Below are 22,094 nucleotides of genomic sequence, written 5' to 3'. Positions count from 1 at the left end.
ATGTCAAGTGCAAAATCTCAAACACTGCTGAGATTCCCCAAGAGAACCTGAGTTTAGGACCTTCTTGTGTCTGATGCAGATGAACAGTCACAACTGATGCAGGTGATCTGGAGATCAGTGCTCTGACCCTGCAGCCTTAGGGAGGGCACAAGACCTGAGGTCTCACCACACCAGGATGGATGCCACCCATAGCAGCAGAGCCCAAAATCTGGTTTGCCCCACACAGTTCTCAACTGCCCCCTCTGTGGGTGGCCATGCAGACTGAGGTAGCAAGCCTCTGAAAAAAAGCATCACAACACACAGCTTTTATTTCACTGTTCTGTAATTTCTCAGTGCATCAAACCGCAGCAATAGAAACAACACAGCAGCAACAAGGAGGCACTTTGACCTGGAAAGGAGTGAATGAGACATGTCCTCTTCCTCCCTTCTCTGATTCTCCTCCCTCCTAAGTCTCATGGTAGACTAGGTTGATTTGTGTATGTCACTGACCTGCAGGCCCACGATAGCATTATCACTCAAGCAGCAAGCAGAGCAAATAGGGGCTGCATCCAAATCTTGGGAATAAGCCTTGCTCCCAGCTATGGATCAATGATTATGCTGCCTGGTTAGTAAGAAGGATGTTGAGAGAGCAGGCAAGGAGGGAGGAAGGAAGGGAAATAAACACACACAAAAATGTGCCCTAAAATCATCCCATCTACCTTCCCAGACTTCTTCCTCAGGACAGATATGCTTCACTCATCTACTTCCAGAGGAATTGCCACAGTGATGACAAGTCTCAGCGCAATCCATATCTTCAAGTCCTGACAAGATCACCTCCTGCAGCATATTCCTACCACCAGAGTGCCAATGGGCCTTTGAGAACGACCTTTGCTGTAACTGTAGGTAGTATGAATGCACCATACCTGTAGCAATGAGCTGTCTCTCCCTGCTCAAGTCTGGACTGGGCAGGGTAGCTCAAGGGAAGTCTTTATGGGACTTAAACAATCCCTGCTGCTCTTAAAAGTCCCTAGGCCATCTGAAAAACTTGAAGTAGGAAGCCTGTTGATAATACCAGTAGGTGAAAATTCAGCAGTGCTAAAGTAAAAGAAGTAAAAAAGGCCAGGAGCCAGAAAGGGCAGCTTTTAGCCCCAAGACAGGATGCGACTGGCTCTGGGGAGAAGTGCACAGAGCACAACCTGCCTACATTCCTGAATGGGAGAGTCCCAGGAACTGCAAAGGAAATCATCCCTGGATCTGAAACATTATGGGCTTGAGCCTGAAGATGATGGGGCAAAAGACATAAAAGGAAGGTGGACAGAGGGTGAACAGGAGACTTGACTTTTAAAAACAAGAGAGATGGGTGAAGAAGAAAGAGAACCAAAGCTGGCCTCGAGTAGACTAGTAGTTAGTCCCAACTGTAGCAGGATAGGGGTGCAGAGGGGTGAAAAGGTGAGTTAAGGATGAGAATGAAGAGAAAGAAGGAGCCAGGAGAAATCCTTGCTGCAGCCCAACAGAGTGAGGACACACCAGCCTAGGTTCCCAAGGCAGCCCAGCTACCACTGAGGAAGTTTACTCTGCAGCAGGGAATAGAGCTTGAGGCTGTTCTGTGGTGGTGCTGCAGGTACCAGCCCTGTTTGTTTCCTGAAAAATAAAAAGCAGTATCAGCCTAGAAGGGAAAGGTTTTCCTCTTTGTGCTGGAGATATAGGGAAGAAGAAGGATCCCTGTGCAACCTGGACAGCTGGGAATTGAGATCCCTGGGCTGAAAAGTGGCCTCAGACCAGTAAGAAAGAAGAGAGAAAAAACATTTTTCAGGAGCTGCAGGCACCAGTGGGCTGTCTGGAAAGTAGATGGGGCCAGGTGTGCTGGCTTAGCACAGTTCCAGGCACTGGCACAGACCTATTTCTCCAAAGTCAGAAGGAGAGTCCACAACCTGCAGCACATCAATAGGTGAGGCAGTCCACCAGCTCCTGGTGTGCCCTGTTCCAGCTGCTCCACACTTTACACATTCAGCTTGCCTGCTATGGTCATGAGGACTTTCAGGATGGGCATGAAACCAGACACCTCACTGAAACTGCTGCTGCTCACAACTTGAGTGTGAACCAGGAGACCCTGTGGGTAGTTCTTAGCCTCAATGCATCGGGCAATTTCATGGAGACCCATGAGGATGGTTGGAGAGAGCTGTGGAGAGGAAGAAGAAATGAGTCAGCATGTTCAGTGATATAACACAGGTCTCTCTCCCTCCACACCCTTCATTACTGTTCTCCACTTCATCAGCACCTATACAGCCAAGCACTGGCAGGAAGGATAGCTGCTTCTCTCCTTGCTTTCCCAGACTACAAATGCCAGCTGGCATCAGCAACTGGCATTGCTAACTTCAGAGTTTTCTAAGCTAGTTACACTATGTTTACACTTAACCACTCCCAATTGCCCCTTCCCATCCAGGATCTATGTGCCAGTATACTTCTGGAAGGGCAAAAGCACCTTTCAGATACCTCCTCAACTTTTCCTTACACTATGTCTGAGTTAAAGTTAAGAAAGAAGATACAAGGCAGGCTGGATTAATGGTCTTGGCACTCCTCTTGTTTTCCAAGAGAATATGTGCCAATTACATTGGTACAGACACCAAGACCCACAAGCCAGTGCCAAGGTGTGCTCAGGGACCCAGCAGGACCACAAGGGATGGTGGCATCTACTTACGGCCTGCTCGCGCAGCTTGTCGTACAAACACTCCAGCCGCTGCAGCGCGTCCTCCAGCTTCCTCCGCGTTTTCTGAAGCAAAACAGGGATTGCTTGTCTGCCAGAGCTTCAAAGCCACCTCTCCAGAGCCAAAGTGCTCTCACTCAGTCCCTCCCTTCCTCTGTCTTTGCACAGCACTGACAGCCAGGGTCTGTGATACAAGCCAGCCATGCCCTCACTCTGCACATATACATACGTGTACATATATACACATTCTCTCCCCAACACAGCAAGATGGATTGCCCCTTTCCCACCTCCCAGCCTAGGCATGCCTCCCTTCTGCCAGTACTTTCAGACCACAGGATAGACTGATGACTTCCAAAGTGTGAGGAACATCCACTAGTTGACCCATGGGGTGTTCAGACAGCCTTACCCTGACTGGCCCAAGAAAGAGTTTCTTCCTGGTCTTCTTAGGGAAAAGATGGAATATCCTTCCCACTCTAGGTAACCACCAAGGAAAGTGTGTGAAGTGAGTACTGAAGCTCTGATGAGACTGACCTCATTAACCCCATCTTGAATAATCCACTCACAGATAACTTATTCCATGAACACAAATGCCTGGCCCTCGGCACTGCTGGAATAGGCCTGGAAGCCACAGGAGTTCAGGTGCCCTGCACTGCTGTACAGAGCCAGCTATTCAACCACCACCTGAGTTAAGTGCTTAAGCCCAAACCAGCAGGCCTTTCTGTCCATAGAGAGAACCTTTAGATTATACCGCAGAAATTGCTATGCTGCACTCTCAAAAAGCACAGAGCAAACACACTGAAGATGCTGCTCTAGTTGCCTGACTCTGGCATAGCAGTCTGGGCTCAGTGTTCACCCTAGCACCTATCAAACAGAGGTGTTCTGGAAGGCTTCTTAGTGGTCCCAAGCCCTGGGAAGACTTAGCAACCTAACACAATGTGCAAACACTGCTCTTCTGCTTCCAGACAGTCTGGCCTGACACATTCACCCAATGTGACATGTGCCAATAGCCTTTCAGGAACCAGGGTGGAGAAATTACATTTACTTGGACACAAAGATTGTTTGGCTTTCTCTTCCACCTGGGATTTCTCAGCCTTTCCCTCTAAGATCTAAAGATAGCTGGTAATACCAGCTCTGCAGGAACTGTCTGCAGATCAAGCCAGTGAAACTGAATTAGCTGAGTAAATTCTTCTACTTTCCTTAAAAGAAAGAGCCAGGAGGCTCCAAGAGCTCCAAGAAGGCAATGAGCAGCAGGGGATAAAAGTTAAAGAATGCATCTCAGTTCCCAAAGATGAGCAAGCCTGCAGCCTAAAGGAAGGAGGCAAATGGAGATCAACTTGGTTAGAGGGACAAGACTTCTCCTTTCTTTACCCAACCAAAAGAAGGAAGCATCAGTCAAACATCTATAAGGGAAAAAAAGTCCAAGATCAGGGAAAGGAGGACTTACTGGATCAGTGGCAACGGCCGAGCAGCGTTGCACCAAGCCTTCAAATGCAGTCTTCAAAGCCTGGTGCTCAGGGGGCAGCTCTTTCCTCTCAATGCTTTCCCTAGGTAGCTGGTGATACTGACAGAAAAAAAAAATGCAGCTGAATGAATTCAATATGAGCATGAAAGGCTGGAACAGGTAGATTCCCCTCTTCAAACTAGAGAACAGAAAAAATTTCACCCCTTCACAAACCCAGAGAACATCTGGAAGCACAAAGTTAGGTTATCTTCAGACTGTGATACAGCTCCAGACATCTGTGGATTCTCAGCTCCCAGCAACCTGACAGCCTGCCTGGTCTCCCTTGCTCTCTCCCACCCATACCCAGGTGTCATTACTCCAACCTGGCAATTCCTCTAATGCTCAGCAGAGATGACTTGTAAGGGCTAGGGAGCAGCATAAGCCCTCTGCAGCTGCCAAGTAGTAAGAACTTCAAAAGCTGAGTTGTTTTTCTACCTGACAAGATGCTGGTGGCTAGGGAATGCCCCACTTTCCCTGGTACCTGTAGGCTGCCTTCCTTGGGTGCTCCTGGGGGTGACTGGCCAGATTCTTGCAACCTGGATAGCTGAGGATGGATCCCTTGGGGTTCAGCAGGCACGCCCATTACTGGAGCTGTGATGGGGGCCAGAGGAGTAAATTTCTCAGGCAACTGTCAGCAAAGAAAGGAAAGAAAAAAAAATCAAAAAAACCAAGTCCAAGGAAGAAAGGTTGGTTGCTTCTCCACAGAAAAATTCAACATCCTTTCTAACTTGAAGAATCTCCAGTTCTCAAGATGATGTAAGAACACATCCCTGTTCTTTCAGTCCCCTGACTCAGAGACTAGGGCCCTTCCTCTTCCATCCTAGATGAACAGTCAAAGCGACAGCAAGAAAACCCCTCTGGAATTGTTCAATCAAACAGATCCGTTACCCCTGAGAGCACTGGTCCTCAGAAAGCCGCTTGGTCTCTGCAACGGCACGAGTCCTGAATGTAGAGATTAGCAGCAGTGAAGTGTCCAACTGAGCAAGTATTGGGGAAAATCCCACGACATGGGGGGAGATTCCTCTTGCAAACACTTCATCATGCCCCTGCTAAGCCAGAGAGTCATGACAGATTCCCTCCAACAGGGCTAGATCAAAAGGAGATGGCTTTAACAAGAGGCTAATCCTGTTGTAGTGAGCACAGCCTGAAGCAGGTTCCCAGCTATGCTGCCAGAAAAAAAGGGCGAGAAGTCTGTTCCAAGCTAAAGAAGAGGAGTGGGGGGTGGGAAGGATGCCAAAGAAGCTTCTCATCACCCCTGCCAGCAGGCACCAGTGATAGAATCGGGGTACTGAGAGCATTTGTTGCAGAAGAGCTCAGCTCACAGGCCCTCCGGTGCAATCACGACAAGGCAGAGAGCTGCAGGACCAACACGACTGGCAGCCCACAGCTACACCTGTCCCAACTCCTTTCAGCACAAGTGCCTTATCATTTGGTATCAGCATCTGAGGAAAATCACTGTTGGTCTCACTGTTCTGAGGGAAAATGCTGCCCCTAGCTGTCAGGTGTGAAGAGGATGTGACCTCCTCAGCTGCCATCAAAAAAATTGTGTAGGCAAGGGCATAAGATAAAATCTGTATTTTTAACAACAAATTATTGTAGGCAGCCTGGGAATTACTGACAGAGGATGCAACATTAGAGCTGATAACGATATTACAAAACAGCCACCCTGCAGAACAGCATGTGACTTTGGATGGCAAAGAGTCAAGATTGCTTAGACTCCTGTCCTAGCCATGCAGTGCAGACGTAGACAGAGTAACAGGGATAGAGACCTGCGGAGTTTGCATTTATAGCATTTATAGGAATGTATCTGTCACATGGAATTCCCTGGCTAAAAGACAACCAACACATATTGCAGCTGAAAACTTACCTTTTTCTTTTGAAGGCCTCCTCTTCCAGTAGAGGGATCACTCCAAGATTCCTGAGCTGCCAGGACAGAAGACAAGACACAAACCTCAGACTGTGAGAAGCTGGCTGCAGCAACAATCCATGCACTGTTTAGAACTTCCTTCGGGAGAAGGCCCTTTGGCTCCAATTCCCTTGTCATTGCACGTTTAGACTGTTTCAGCTGAGGAATTTCAAACCCAGCTCACAGGCCCACGAGATACTCCTGCTTCCCCTTCCCTTTCTTAATTTCATTCTTTGTATCCTAGTGTGTGCACAGCCTTAATGAGGTGATGTCTGATCAGACTGAACTGGCACATATCCACTCCCACACAGGAAACTTTCTTTTTAACTACCTGAAGCTTTCTGGATTCTGTATAAGCTCCATAAATCAGCCTCAGAGTCAGGGCTGAACCTTGGTGGGGACCTGCATCAGTGTGCAGCTCACATTTCAGGAAGTTCTTGGGGTTCCCCAGAGAATCTGGAACCGTGGTAGCACAGCAACAGCTATGCTACAGGTGAGAGGGCTTCTCACCAGTACTCACAGGCATGCTCACGGTGGCAGTCCAACACAATACAGGCTGTTCTAATAAAGGCAGAAAGATTTAGGGGTGGATTCCCTTCCAAAATCATGTTCAGAACCAAAGCTTAGCAAAATTTGCTGACTGCCAAATAGAAGGGAATAAACTTAACCAGTAAATGCTTTGGGATCAGAAGGGTGTCTTAGCAGATGCTCCTGTGGTACTCTAACCTCATTCCAGGTAATTTAAAATCCATCAAACAACATGATATCGAAAGACTTGTGTCCACTCTTCATTCTGCAAAGGTCAAATTGCAAATACCTTATCTGCTGCTGTCCTGTAAAGGTACCTGCCTCTTTAGACAAAACCCCAGTATTAATCACCTCAAGCCCACGAGACACGAATAATCTGTGAGAAAACAGAGGAATTCTAAGGGGGCAATATCAGAATTGCTGGAGCTCAGAGCCACACTTAATGAGCTACTGATCCTGAACAGAGCTTTAAAAATCACAGGGTAAAGATGCAAAAGGTGCTTCAATTACTTTAATTACCTTTATTATTAAAATTCTGGCAGCCTCTTTTTGCCCTCCCTTTTCCCATGATTTCAAGACTCGCTCTCTGATGAGTTTGGATCAGAAGTTTAATTAAGTTGGCACCTATTTCTAGCTTGAGGATTCTGTGCCCTAGAACTCGGCTGGCCCCCACTGAGTCTGTGGCCCAGCAGTCCTTGGCACTATTCCAACCCAGTGGCACTCTGTATCCTCACTGGAAACAGCTATTTAAATTATACCCCTTAAGCCAGGCACTTAATCATCAGATATGAGACACAACAGACCCTGGTGCATTTTGCTGGGGTGAAATGCTATCTTCCCTATGCTACTTGTGAAATAGGATTTCTCACCATCCCTGAAAAGAGTGCCCCATGGCAGCAGTCTCTAGCAATGCCTGTCCTAGAAAAAACAAGACCATCAGAGGCTGGAATCAGGGATTATCCTGGCCAGAAAGGAGATGAGCCAATATGTTGCTGTCCTTCTCCCTGTCCCTGACACTGTCAGGAACTTGGGATTTCTGCAAGTGGAGGTGTCTGTTCATTGTGTTAGTAATAATGTTCATGAGCTGTAGATACTATGTTCAGGAATTTTCAAAGCAAGCAATTTTGGCCAGTCAGACTGAGTGATTTTACAGTCCATTTTCAGATTAAGAAAAATACAAATCAAAACCAGAATAATAATAGCAGGCAAGCAAGCACTCTCAAGGAAGCCAGTTTGCACTGCTGAACTAAGCATGCCATACATTGCCATTAAAACTGGGGACAAATGCTGCCAAGGAGAAGGGAATTTCTTAGTAGTGAATTCCTGAAGGCATCTTCAGCCTAAAGAAGTGCTTGAAATCCTTGTTGTGGAATCATCTTCCCTTAACAGGGAGAAACTGAGGTATTTTGTTTCTCTGCTGAAGGGACAACTCCCTCTCTGGAGTCCCACTCCACACAGCCAGACTGCTTGGGGATGCAAGGGCCTATAAGTCCTCAGATTTCCTAAATAAAGCTGTGAGATTTGTGCCTGGTAGATTGTCCTGCCAAAGAGCAGCAATCAGAACAGTGACAGACCACAAAGACATGTAGATTAGAATATAACTACCTTCCAACACCAATGAATCCCAAGGAGAGAAATCAGTACAAAGTATCAGTCAGAAAACCCCTTGGGTCCAAATTTTCCCCCACAGTCAAACTAAAATTCAAAGCCAAACCTCACCCTTTAACTAAAGCCAAAAAGGATTTCCAGTTCCCCTTGGAAGAGAGCCCCCAAATTCTGCTTGAGAAGCTCTACTCCACCACTGCTTCTGCTGGGACTCCACCTCTTCCAAACCACAGGAGGAAAGCACAAGCAAAACCATGCACAAGGCTAGGAGAGTAACAGGGAGAGATGAATTAAACCACTGGCTTGTTCCTCACCTAGAGAACCAAGACAGGAAAACTGTCTGCTTCCCTGTCCTGCTGGCCCAGCAACTGCCTGAAAAGACAGAGACTGAAAATGGTCTAATGCCTCCAGAACTGGAGGGAAATAGGAAGGTAGAAGCAGGACACCCTATTTTCTGTGCCCAAACTCATGAGTAATAGCATAGTACTTTTATTTCACTTCCAGTATCCCCAGCTGTCACTTACTAGTCCTCAGGACAGGTATGTTCCCTACCCCACCTGTACAGCTCCCCAGGCATGCAAGGGAACAACAAACAACAAACATGCACACATGCACACACATCAAAACATGCATTTCACTGGAAGCAGCAACATTGCCTGTCCCACAGGTCTGGATGTTTCTCTGGGTACTACCTGCATGATCCGTGTGGGGATCTAGCCAAGGGAAGAAACCTGAAAATCAAGGCAGGGTGGAAAAGGCATAATCACCAACAGCTTTAATTCAGTGAGTAATTTCATTGGACTACCATGCCAAAAAGCTTTTCAGGAAGGAATTTGTCCAGCTGTAGCTTAGAGCCTTTGGTGTGTAGTCCCCACAGACTTGACACAGTGGGATTTGCTATCCTTGGATAAACACAGGTCAGCAAAGGATTTCAGGTGAAGGCAGATTTCAGCCTCAGTTCCTTCACTCTCAGCATACATGTGGCTTGGAGAAGCATCTGCTCAAAATTCTATGGATTGTCAGCTTTGTTGTTAGGGATCTCCACAGCCTGGCTAAGCCTGTCCCTTGAGACAGCAAACAGAGAATTAATAAACATGAGCTATTCTGGGAAATAGAACAGAATTTCATGGGGAACTAGGTCCAACAACACTATTCATCATGCTGGCAAGGACTTCACACGATAGACTGGATTCAAACTGTAGACCCAAAGGGGTCTAAAACACTGCAGAGAGGAATCCAGAAGTGATTCCCAGACAAGCCCTTTATGACAACAGGAAGAAAATGGTAGCCTTAGAGCACAGCAGACAGAGGAATTTAATCCTGAAGCTAAATAAGGAGTATCTCATGGACAGGGAAGCTCTCCCACCATTTCAAATACACTTCTCTGTAAGTTGCATAAGCAAGGGTGAGATGAGCAAACCTTCCATCAGGCATTCCACGGGAACCACCACCCTTTCCATCAGAGCAGATGCCTTTGGAGTAGATGACTATTCAGGGTGCACTAAGGACCTGAAGAGACATCATCTTGCAACCATAACCTGGGAGACAGAATAACTGAGCAGGTTGAAAGGAACTGTCACCATTGTTGTGTTTCACCACCACAGCAAGACTCAGCACTCTCTGCTTGTAAGGTTTGCCTCAACACCACGTCCAGTCTTTATGGAGACAGACCAGACCTCAGAAGGTCCATGTCCATTACACACTGCAAACCCCACCTGGGCTTGTCTGGGACACACAAGCAGTACTTACCTGTGGGAGGAGGAGGAATGGCTGCTGGCAGTGGTTTAGTAGATGGAGCTCCAGGACCGCCCTGAGGATAACCCATGTTCATGGGGCAGTTGAAAGGTGCTGAAGAGAAGTCTAGAGGAGACTGGCTTGCCACAGGGAGAGGACAGACTGCAGGAAGCTGAGATGATGGGACTGAGGCTGGAGTGAAGAGGGCAGGTCTGGGTGGTGGAACATCAGGAGATGTCATGGGCATCAACTGTCCTGGCAGAGAGGGCTGGCTGGAGAAAGGAGCAGGACCAACAGGTCTGACTCCCACTGGTCCAAATGGCTGAGACTGTGACACAGCTACAGACAACAAAGACAGCATATCAGCATCACTTGTTTCATGTGCTAACTACTCATGACACTAGCCTTCTTGGTAGTAAGCCTTCCCTCCTTCAAGCCATATCCTTTAATATCCATGCCCCCTAGCCCAAGCTACATCAGTGAAACTGCCACCAAGCTAGCTGTGGCTTTTCCACCCCTATATATGCTTAGTATCAGCACATATGCAGCAACAGTCACTACAACTACATCTGTCAGAAGCACTGAGAAGCCTCTTAGACAGCTGACCTGTTCTTTGTCAGTACAATAGGCCTGTGAGGAAAAAACTAGAGCAGCCGTCCACATTGAAGGCTTTAGTCTCAGAAAACCTAGAAATGGACACAACTATCAGACAATGCTTACCTGGCCCTGAGACAGTTGCTGGATTCAAGCCCAAGTTGTACTGTGGATATGGGTGCCCTCTGGAATAGACACTTGTTTGTGCACCCGTGCTGGCCTGGGGAGGGGCAACGTGGTGAGGTGTCACAGGCATTGCTGGCACTGGCTGAGGTGTGAAGAGGGAAGGCACTGAAGGCTGAGATGGTGCTGAAGGGGCAAATGATGATGGATAGCTGGGCTGCAATTAAAAAACAAAGAACTTGCAAATGGCCAACAGAGTCATATGCATACACAGTACTAGCAGGTGCAATTTCTATCTCTGTCACTTCTCAGGCAACAGAAGCTGCTGCTCTGCTGTTGGTGCCCTGGATGCACTCAGTCAAAGGCCTTTCCCACCATGTAACTTGCTCAACAAGATGAACACCACACTCTTCAGAGTATTCTCCAACTCTCCAAAGGATTAGTGCTCAGGAGCAAGTTCCCATATAATGACTTCCTGGAAGCACAACCGGGAGGAAATAATGAAGGAACAATAATGGAATAATAGAGGTTGGAAGCAAAACTTTGCGAACAGTCTTCTTGTGCAAGAACTGAGGTGAAGCCATGAAGCCACACTACATTAATTTTACTAAGATAAGGGTAAGATGAGCAAAGGAAAATGACCCCAGCCCCTTTCACCTTAAGATTTGAGATCTCAGTGGATCACTACACTTGTAACATTCTCCTCCAGGGACTGCACGTAGGACAGGGCTTTGTGAAAAGATGCCAGACAGCTGGCTTTTGGATTGGAACAGAGCTTGCCTTTGCTCCAGTGAAGGACATCACTGAGGAGTTCCTCAGTGTCTGCAGGTTATGTCATCTCATATTACTTCTTATGCCTTCCACAACCCAGTAGCCTTCCTTCCCTTGTCCCCAGGCATGAACACCTGAGTTTAGGGCCTACCTTCTCTGGATGTCTGGGACCTGCTTTGTGGGCTGCTCCTTCAGGGATGGAACCACCCTTGGCTGCTGCGGGTTTAATGACCCCTACATTGACACGAGTGTAGGGAAAAGGAGGTGGCTGCTGATCACCCATGTTCCCTCCTTGAGCATGAAAGAGCCGGTCTCGGAGCTGTTCAATCAGGAGCTGAAACAAACCATGCTTTAGAAGAAGCACTTTGAGAGCCCCAGATGGAAAATGCTGGGGAGGCATTTAAAGTAGACCCTGACCTAAAGCACTATGAATCAAACTGCAAAACTAACTGTGTCCCCAACAATCAGCAGGGAAAAAAACCTCAGCAAATGGTAAATGACAATCCAGGACATCACCTGCCATACAATTAGGCAGATGAAGTCTCACTGATCCTTCCCCCAGTCTTTATAGTATTCCCTCCCCAACCCCTACCCACATTTAGATGGATTTATTTCAAACTGCCAGGTGACCTCCTCATTCCCTTCCTCTACCAGCTAGTTTCAAGAAGAGAGGCAGCTTCCCTGGCAAGCTGCATCTCAGTGTTGTTCTCCATCAACCATTTTACAGTTCTATAACTCTTTCCTTTTCCTTAAATCAAAGGCACTACAAAGAAAATGCAAATGAAGACAAAACCCATATCCTGGAATACCTTCCCTCCTCCCCCTCTATTCTCAAGTTAGCATAACTAAGGTGAAACTTTAAGTCCTGATGCATGACAAAACCCCAGCTCTCTCTCATACAATTTCCCTCCCCTATACTCTTTCTCAAGACAGCTTGCTGCTCACTCACCTCTTTAGAGCTGCTGGGTAGGTAATTCATTGCAGCTGCCAAGCATCCTTGTGATGCCAGGAGGTTGGCATACTGGGTGATTCGTTCTGCCAAGACAGGGCCTGGTGCTGGTCCTGCGGTGCCTCGGAGCATCTCAATGGACCTGCTCAGCACCATCACCTTCTCTATAAGATCCTGAATAATACAGGAGGAAGGAAGAAATAAGACTACTCAGAATCTGACTAGTTTTATTGGTCCATCTCATGCTGAGACAATACCAGATGGCTCTCCCCATTTTCAGTTGACATCAGGGCCAGTGTGGACAGAAGTTATTCCCCTCTGCACCAAATACTGTCACTGATGACCATTTCCTCAGATGCATTTGGAGAAAAACAGGAACCAGGAAGCAAACCATGACATTGCTACTTTAATAGTAAGGGAAAAAATGAAAATCAGAAGCCGCAAGATTATTCCAGTCAACTGTGATCTTTTTACTAGGAAGCTACTATTGTTACAGGTGATCAACTTGGAAGAGGAAGGCTTAAAACCATACCAAGAGAAATTCACTAGAAAAAACTACTACTGCTGCCAAAAGGACCAGAAGGGTTTTAGTTACTCAAAACTCCTTCAACTCCTAGAAATGAAAGCAGTGTTTACAGCTGTAGAATAATACATGCTGATATCTGGCAACTGGGAGGAGGCCAGTTTCAGAAACAACCAGGAGTGTTGAAGATGTCTTTTTGTTGCTTTTACTCAGTAGTGAGATTACAAAGCCAGTGAACTCTGTAGCAGAGGGCATTATCTGCAGATATTCAAGTGGAAGACTTGTCTAGCTCATTCTAGCAAGTGACAGACACAACAGGGCTCAGTGACTTTGGCAGGACTGGTTTAAGTGTAACAGATTACAGAGATTAACTCAGTTGGTCAGAGCATGATGCTGGTAATACCAAGGTTGTGGATTCAATCCTCATATGGGCCATTCACCTAAGAGCTGGACTCAATCCTTGTGGGTCCCTTTGAACTCGGATTATTCTGTGATATACTCAATAGGAATGAAGAGAGGTAGGTAACAACATTGACTTAGAAGTCCTGATTTATCTGCAAGGTGTGACTTCTCATATATCATGATTCTACTTGCAGTGGGAATATCATGATGCAGAGTTCATTTTATTTGGCTAAGGCTGTTCTGAAGGTAGAGCCAGATAACTGCAGCATTATGTTATACCTGACAAGCACAGCAGCAAACGTATCCCAGGCTACTACCAGTAAAAAAAAAAAAGGTACAGTTCAAACTTCCCTGACCAAAAGGAAGCTCAGAGATGACATCAGTATGTACGAGAGGCAAGTAGGCTGTAACTCCTGTCCACGGCTGGATTTATGTGCAATGTAAGCACACAAACCCTGACTGATTCAGGGTGCAAGCCTCCTTTTGAAGTAGGACCATAACCCAGGCTAGAAGGAGATACCTGGGTGAGTACAAACAGGTCTCCACTGTCTGCTGGAAGCCAGACACCCTGATGGGAAAATGCAAACAGTTCAGGGCTACCAGACTGGCCTAAAGAGGAGTGAAACCAATATCACAGGGCCTGTACCTGTAGGGCAAGTGGTGATGAAGTCTCATGGTTTTTAACCCAGCATTCCACCAGCCTCTCCACATTGCCTGATGAGATATAGCAGAGGCAGGCATCATTGCACAGGGCTGCATCTCCCTCTGACTCCAGGCGGGCACCGAGCATGTCTAGAGAGGAAGAGATGCAGCCAACATTTAACACACTCCCCTTTGGAAGAGCTCATTAACCCCAGTGCTTTGAATCTGCACTTAATTAGAATCAAAGAATCATTTAGATCGGAAAAAACATTGAGTCTAACTATAAACCTAGCACTGCCAAGTCCCACTAAACCAAGATTTTAAGTGCAACATATACTTGTTTTTTAAATAACTCCAGGGATGGTGACTCCACCATTTCCCTGGGCAGTCTGTCCTAATGCTTGACAACCCGTTGACTGTAAGTGGTTTTCCTAATGTTCAATTTAAACTTCCCCTGGTGCAACTTGAGGCTGTTTCTTCTTCTCCTATCACTTGCTGTTTAGGAGAAGTACAACCTCCTTTTGAGTAGCTATAGAGAGCAGTAAGGTCACTTCAGTCCTCCTTTTCTCCATGTTAAACAAGCCCAGTCCCCTCAGCTGCTCCTCTTAAGACTTGGGATCTAGACCCTTTACCAGCTCCATTGCATAACAGAGAAATGCGAAGGAAACCCAAAGCCAACCCGGATGAAAAAAAATACTTTTCTACATCTGTCAATTTTTATGTCCAAACACATAAAAGAAAGAAATGACAGATGAATTCAGTGAAAAAATCCAACACTTTTTTTTTAATTTCCAAAAGAGGTGTGGGAATCTCCAGGCAATAGTAGGGTGCTGAAACCTGTTTTAGGTGGAATGAAGCACACTGGACCTTTTACTGTAAATGAAATACCCTACTCTATAGAATAAAAATCACCCTCTTCATGTCTCAGCCTAGGAATAACATCTATCCTGGTTTATTTCCATGCTACTTCTACAGGTCACAGGAAATACTCACATACACAACTTTACACCATGATTCTCAGCTACAGTGTGCACCTATCATTCTCTAAACTCAACACTTCACACTTAAATAAATTCCAGATAGCTGTAATGAGTAAGAAGTGCTTCCTTTTCTTAACTCTATCCACTTCCTTCTGTAAGCAGTCCAGAGGTACTGCAAGGGAAATTGAATCAAAACATGGTGCACTGCATACCACAGAGCTGAGTGTAGTCTTCGTGCTTTGAGTATGTTAACAAGATGGCCAGTGCCTCCTTCCAGCTCTGTAGATCACATGTGCAAACAATATCTTGCCACTTCTGCTGCACAATGGAGGAAAGCAGCTGTAAGGGAAGCAGAAGGCCTGTCAGTCACTGAAGAAAAAGATAAGCTGACAATCCAAGCAACAGCTCACTTTCAAACACGCTTTCCACCATGCAGAGACTACCGCACTATACATTAAAGTCCAACAATCTCAGCATCCCTACATTAACAGTAATTGGAACCTGATGCCTCTAAAAAAAGTAAAAAAGCCCAACAAAGCACTTAAAAGAATATGGAAACAGCCACACTAGACAAGACTAAAGATCTAACATGTATCTTGTTTCAGAGCAACTGGTATCAATGACTGGGAGCACAGTATTAAGATATCCTCTGTTACACTTCCCCATTTGCAAATTAATAAGCTAGGAACTTCCAAGTTGAGCTGTAAAGGGGCAGTATGCACCACAGGTCACAAGCATGAGAAGCTGAGACAAAAACCATTTTAAAAAAAAGTAACAGAGAACACAAACATACTATGTAAACAAAATAAAATTGTCATAAAACTACCAAGATATTAGAGTAAATGCAATAGGAGATGCACAGATTCTGCTGACATTCTACTTCCTTCATTGAAGAAAAAGCATTTCCACATGTATTCAGAGAAACATTTGGCAAGACAGTGCACACCTTCCCCTGCTCACAAAACCATCACTTACCATGGAGAGATTTGTTTTCTGCTTGGCAAAGTAGCGCTTCTGGGTTTCCTTTAGGAGGTTATCCCCACCAGCTATAGCTAAGATGATGGCATCAGCAAAGCGCTCTGCTCGCATGCACAGCTCCACTGCACCCTCAAAATTCCCCAACAGAAGGGCTTGGCTGATGAGTCCATCTGTATCTACAGAGGTCAGAAGCAGAGTCAACCCAAAGAGTCACCACTCAGATGCATTGATGATACTTGTTTTAAAGAGCAGGCCTTAAAAAGCAGTAACAGCTAAAAGCCCAGTTAAAAGAAAATTTGGAAACTCAAAATATCCACTGAACTGACTCTAAGTCTTCCATCATCTGGAAGATTCTTCTAAATTTTTAATGGGTCTCTCATCTGGGGGAAGTATTTCTATGCTCAATGCGAAATGCTGCATAACACTTGAAGGGGTCATATGTTTTGAAAGTATCCATCTGCTGGAGTGAACTTCCTGGTCTCTGAATTTTCTGGTTTTCCCTCCTCTCCCATTTTCCTAAGAGGGCAGAAACACTCTTTATGTAACATACCTTCTGTGACAGGAATCTCCAATGTGCTCATATTCTGTGGGATGAGGTTATCAAAAAAGGCTGAAGAGGAAGAAACAGCAGCTACATCATCGCTGGAATTCATCAAAAGCTGTGCAAAAAGTGCAAGACTTATTTAATTCACTGCACACACATATTCTACCCAAAACAGTTTAATGGATTACTGGGTGGGATGGGGCTGCTCTCCATTTGGTTGTGCATGCTCATATAAATCTAATTTCAATTTGGAAACTCCTGTCACTGCGCAATCAATCTGCACAGTTTCACAAGGGAAGCAACAAGAGCAGTGCTGCAATTGGCAAAGCTTAGGAGATTGATGGTGCAAGACATGCAATGCCAACAGCACTGCTGGGCAGCATTCGTCAACTCAACTGTCAGCCCTTGAGCAAGATGAACTATTTTGGATGGAACAGAGACAAGAACAACAAGTAAAATCTGTAAATAACAGGTTGGATCACAGCCATGCATGGTGCTTTACTGAAATGCAGGACACAATTGCTACTCCTGGAATATCTCAGCTAGTGTTTGAGGCTTGTGAAGATGATAACTAATCAGAGGATATAAGTTTTAGATACCTCAGAGGAGAAAAATTTACAGTGAACCAAGCCTTGGAAGGCATCTGAAGATGGACATCCCAAAATCATATGAAAAAACATTTCAGAGGATAGAGGTGAAAAAGAAAAAAATACCACAGCAGAAGCTTCACAGAAGAAATCCAGAACAGTAGCCTCAAGTTAATCTGGGGTGAGGCTAATTCTAACACTGAAGAAATCAACACAGGTGAAGCAATCCTTCCTGCAGGAATAACAGCCAGGAGTCCTTCACTGCTCATTAGTTAGTTTTAAAGCCAGAAGGGAAAGTTATTATCATTTAGTCTGACCCTGTGAGGGTCTGATAGGCCTGTGAACTACCCTCTGCAATGCCAGCATTGAGCTCAACAAGCTGTGGTTGAAATTAAGACCTTCCAGTTCATTCTGCTCTTCTCTGCTCTCCTAAGCTGGCAAGATGTACAGGACATACCTGATCTGCTGCAGCATTTGTATCACCTGCCTCAGGAAGGGGCTGTTTATCTGGGATCCCGTTACTCAAACACAAGGCAATCTAGAAAAGTAACAGACATGAACAGAGAAAAGCAAAGTAAGCACCTGGACAGCAAAGCTACCAAGAGACTGGCAAGCCCCAGACACAATTCCCCCAACTCTTTCACCTGTTTGAAAACTTCCACCTCACCCTATTCCTGGCTGACTGCCTATCAGAGATTATCCTTTTCAGAGCATTATCCATCAGGACTATGCCAGACTGTCTCCACCTGTCACCTTCTTCCTGGTTGAAGAATCCCCTAAGATGCAGAGAGCTGAATTCTAAAAGAAGCTCTCACAACTGCATTGTTGTTGAATGCTTCCCAGTGCACCAACAACTGAAAGCAAGATAACAGGGCTCAAGACCCCTTTGGCTACACCCTTACAAGTGCTTGCATTTGCTTTTTAGTGGGGTATACTTCATGTGACTCCCAGCTGAAATTTCACACACTTTTGTAATTTGTGTGCTATGAGATCACTTGCTCAGTTCCAGTAGGACCCTGCAACTCTTCTGCAACAGCTTTAGTCCTGTATATGTTTCTATCTATTGGAAATACCCTTTACCTTTTTTTGCAGATCCTCTTTACTGTAGCCCAGCAGCTTGAGAAGTTTAGTCCTGGACTCCTGCTCCAAATTCACCTGAGTCCCAATGGATATTAAAAAGACAAAAAATATGTCAAATCATAGATACCTACACACTGACAATAGTTAGCTGCTTCTGGCAGCAGCAAATTCAGAGCTCAGTTTACATATAAAGAATTCAACGATGAAAAATCCACCTAATAACTATTGTGTAAAGATGTATGGAATTTAAGTTATAATCATAGTAAAAGGGCAAAACTCAAGTTTGCCACAGTTACAACTGAGGTACAATATGTATCAAAACCATGACTGTATACATACTTACTGTACTTGGTCATTAATTCCCTGGACAATCTAGGAATTGCCAAACTAATCTCTTCACAGAGAAAAATCCACCTAATAACTATTGTGTAAAGATGTATGGAATTTAAGTTATAATCATAGTAAAAGGGCAAAACTCAAGTTTGCCACAGTTACAACTGAGGTACAATATGTATCAAAACCATGACTGTATACATACTTACTGTACTTGGTCATTAATTCCCTGGACAATCTAGGAATTGCCAAACTAATCTCTTCACAGAGAAAATTGACTGATTTGAATCTGCATGAAACTGAGACAAGGTGGTTGCCTGAATTGCTAGCTGGCTTCACAAGAATTAGTTAACTGTCACAGAAGCTCCCTGGACGAGGATTTCAGACACTCCCAAAAATTCCCACAGGCTGCACACAGCCTAATTGATAGGCACTATTTATATGCTTTAATGCATGATTTACATTCTGCAATGAGAATCTGTCTGTCTCAGTTACGTCTCATGCTGCTTCTTCTACACAAATGATCAAACTGTACATGTATAAGATACTTGTAAACAGTCCGTTTCAGAAACTGTTCCTGCAGAAGCAGGAATGGTGCTGCAGGACACTTTTGTACAGAAGCCTAGTTTGTAGTTTAAGACAATCAATTGTAATATGTCCTTTATGTGCTGGAGTGTCTCTCAGGACCACACACCAGATGGATTATAAAAAGTGACTTGAAATGACAGCTTGATGTGTCTCGTTTATGCAACTGAAGACATTGTTGCAATGGAGATCACTTTCACCACCTAGATAACAGCTGGCCATCCTGTTCAAGATTCCCCACACAAATATAATACTGTGGCAAATATCTCAATATTTTGCCCTCCACACAGTCTGCTACAAGTGTCTGTAAACAACTGCCCTGCCAAGACTAAGCCCTGCCTCTTCAGAAGGACGACCTCTTCCTATTACCAAACTCTCACGCTGCCAAACTGTCCATGAAGGTTAGTCAGTCCTCTTGCCACCACAGCTCTCTCCTTTGTTCTGGGGTATCTCATTGTCCATTTGGACTTCACCTTAAAAAATTATAATGTACAGCTCCACAGGTTGCAGGCAGATATAGCTTGGCAGTGTTGAGAGAAAAAGATCCTATTTCAGGAAGCCCAAACAAGTCCACTGGAAAGACCCTTCCTAATGAAAACCAAGACAATCTCCAACACCTCAACTTTCTTTAGAAAAATAATAAGCATATTCATTCAATTCCATTTTATATTTTAAAGAACAGGAATATAAAGATGACCATATTCCACCCCATGATCATAGAAGAACTGACCTCTGTATTTCACCACAGCCATCCTACCTTCAAGAAATTCCAAAGGTTCTCATCAAATGGCAGCTTGGCTGTCTGGATCTTGCCCTGGCAGTAATCAAGGAGGTTCCCTGACTGCAAGGCCATCTGCAGCTCTTTGGATCGCAGTAGGAATTCAGTTTCAGTAGTGACTTGACTGATGAATACCTGGTGTGGATAAGTCTGCTGCATTTGCTGTCCAGGAGCTTTGGTTAGACCAAAGGTAATCAGTTTTCCTCCAAACTGAGAATGACAGAGAGAGACACAATAGGTATTCTTATAAACAAAGGTAAAAGCTACTCAGTTCTTCATTTAGCAAGACAAACCCAAGCTCCAGCAGTGATCACAAGGAACCCAAGAGTTTAGTGTGCATGGATGGTATGAGCACTGAGGGAGCTCTCATTATGAGCCCTTCAGATGATAAACACTGATAAACTTGACACTTGTGCATATCCAGTCAGGCCTAGCCAATTGCAAGTGCCAGAGAGGCACAGAGGAAAAGGTACCATTGAATAGAACTGTTAGTTCTTTTGTGACATGGAGAGGCAGACTGCAGTGATAGAAACTATCAGGTGAAGAGCAGGCACTAGACAGACAACAAACAAGTCAAGTAACAGGCTAAAAGAACAATTCAGCAATCCAATTTAAGAGCAAAGATGTGAGGAAAATTAAATGTCTGGATAGGAAAGAGACAGACAGAAGAGAATGGGAATGCATGCCAGCCTGCAAGGACAGCTTTTACAAGTTTTTCTTATATTATGTTAACTTCTACTTATAATCTCCCGTTCTCCACTACAGGACTCTTTCTTGCTGGGAATATATCTGAATATTGGGAGTAAACAAACTTCACTTCATGGGACACCACAATGCACCTTAAACAGGCATTAAAACAACTAGCAACAGGACGATAGAGGTTTTTCCAGTCAAAGCAAAGGACTGTGTCACAAGACAACACATCTATTGCATTTTCAGCTAAGGATGAAAATTCACTTACTGCAAATGAAACCCCCACAGGTCGGCGAATCCACTTGGGTGGCTTTTTTAATGGTGGAATCAAGGTGGTCTGAGTTACTTGCTCTGGCACCTGCAGAGGAGGAAGGCTCTGTCCTGTGCCAAAGGGATCCAGGTTGTTGAAGGAGGAAGAGATCTAGAATCAGATGGAAATAGGAATAAAATATAATTAAATTCCTCTCTGTATGGAGTAAGCACAAAAAATTATTGCTTAGGAACGCGTTACTTTCCACACTGATGAAAAATGAGGCGAGAACAGCACCTCTTTCTGGAATACCACCGAGTCCCTGTGCAAGAGAAAGGGCATTTCAAAACAGTTCCAGCAATCATTTCTCAAGGAAGTTTTACCCTAAGAGACTTTCAAGTAGTTTTTCCTTAGCAAGATGCAAATTTCCTAAAAAAGCACTGCTAGGCCTAGCACCCAGCTCAAATAGAGGAGTTGCAAAATTACTTGTTTTATGCAAGATAGATAATGACAACATATAGTCAAAAGTTGTCCAACTTATTTCTTGTTTTTCTCACAAAGGAATTCTGACTCCCTTTTTATTGCTGGAGTCTTTCAAATGGGTTAGTTTCAAGGACTGTCTCAAGCTTTTTTGGCTTCAATGAGACTAACGAAATAAAAATTTCTTGTCTAGACAAGAGAGTGACAAAAGTGGCCCCTGAGCCAGATTTCTTACATTTAGGGAGTCAGTGAACATACATACAATGTTGTTCACAAGCACTTTTCATTTTTAACATTGTTTGCATAGATTTTTTGTTTGCTAAAGATAATCCTGTTCAAATCTGACTGGACTGTAGGGAATAGCTTCATAACTCAGCTAACCAGCACACCCTAAAGGAAGCAACATCAGGCTGATCAAGCTAAGGCTGCCAAATCTTAGAATCACAAGCAATGTTTTGTCTTTCTTCAGAGAAAACCAATTACAAAGAAATAATAATTCCTGAGGAACAGCTTATATCCAACAGATCAAACACCCTAAACCTTAAAGAAATAAATATACATAACCAAGTCTGCAACAGAGTTTCTGTCCTGAGACTACTGAATTCATAAGAGAGAGACCGCTTGGTCACAAACTCCCTGTCACCACAACTGTCATTATTTCCTGCTTGTGTTCTTACTTGATATTCAATTTATTCAGGAATTATTCAACACTACTGTTCCCCAATTTTGAACAGTGGAAGCATGGTGCATGCACATGAAGAATGCAGAGAAAGAAAATTCTCCATGGGTTAAATAAATCCTTAATCTCCCACAGCTGTTGCTTGATAAAGTATTTTCTGCCTCTT

At 44.7% G+C, this 22,094-nt stretch overlaps 1 protein-coding gene across 6 annotated transcripts in view; it reads right to left on the bottom strand.

Moving 5' to 3' along the window:
* Positions 1-304: 304 nt before the first annotated feature.
* SEC31B (SEC31 homolog B, COPII coat complex component) overlaps positions 305-22,094 on the bottom strand; it is a 35,240-nt gene continuing 13,450 nt past the window's right edge. For 4 of the 6 annotated variants that reach the window (XM_064430649.1, XM_064430651.1, XM_064430652.1 and 1 more), the window contains exons 10-27: positions 20,788-20,940; positions 19,806-20,036; positions 18,131-18,205; positions 17,508-17,588; positions 16,470-16,578; positions 15,917-16,095; positions 15,154-15,280; positions 13,966-14,111; positions 12,395-12,568; positions 11,597-11,779; positions 10,678-10,891; positions 9,973-10,296; positions 8,916-8,954; positions 6,052-6,107; positions 4,666-4,812; positions 4,128-4,244; positions 2,678-2,749; positions 305-2,158 (exon numbers count right to left, since the gene is read on the bottom strand). In XM_064430649.1, the coding sequence (XP_064286719.1) occupies positions 1,979-2,158; positions 2,678-2,749; positions 4,128-4,244; positions 4,666-4,812; positions 6,052-6,107; positions 8,916-8,954; positions 9,973-10,296; positions 10,678-10,891; positions 11,597-11,779; positions 12,395-12,568; positions 13,966-14,111; positions 15,154-15,280; positions 15,917-16,095; positions 16,470-16,578; positions 17,508-17,588; positions 18,131-18,205; positions 19,806-20,036; positions 20,788-20,940 (2,607 nt within the window). In that variant the 3' untranslated portion in view covers positions 305-1,978. Of the gene's footprint in view, positions 2,159-2,677; positions 2,750-4,127; positions 4,245-4,665; positions 4,813-6,051; positions 6,108-8,337; positions 8,488-8,915; positions 8,955-9,972; positions 10,297-10,677; positions 10,892-11,596; positions 11,780-12,394; positions 12,569-13,965; positions 14,112-15,153; positions 15,281-15,916; positions 16,096-16,469; positions 16,579-17,507; positions 17,589-18,130; positions 18,206-19,805; positions 20,037-20,787; positions 20,941-22,094 lie in introns of those variants that run through there. The other 2 variants (XM_064430653.1, XR_010367335.1) reach the window with 2 other exon arrangements.

The sequence above is a fragment of the Passer domesticus genome, chromosome 8, assembly GCF_036417665.1.
Source record: "Passer domesticus isolate bPasDom1 chromosome 8, bPasDom1.hap1, whole genome shotgun sequence".
In the NCBI taxonomy this organism is placed as follows: Eukaryota; Metazoa; Chordata; class Aves; order Passeriformes; family Passeridae; genus Passer; species Passer domesticus.
The sequence above is the reverse complement of the archived record's forward strand: the minus strand, read 5'-3'. Positions and strand labels throughout refer to the sequence as shown.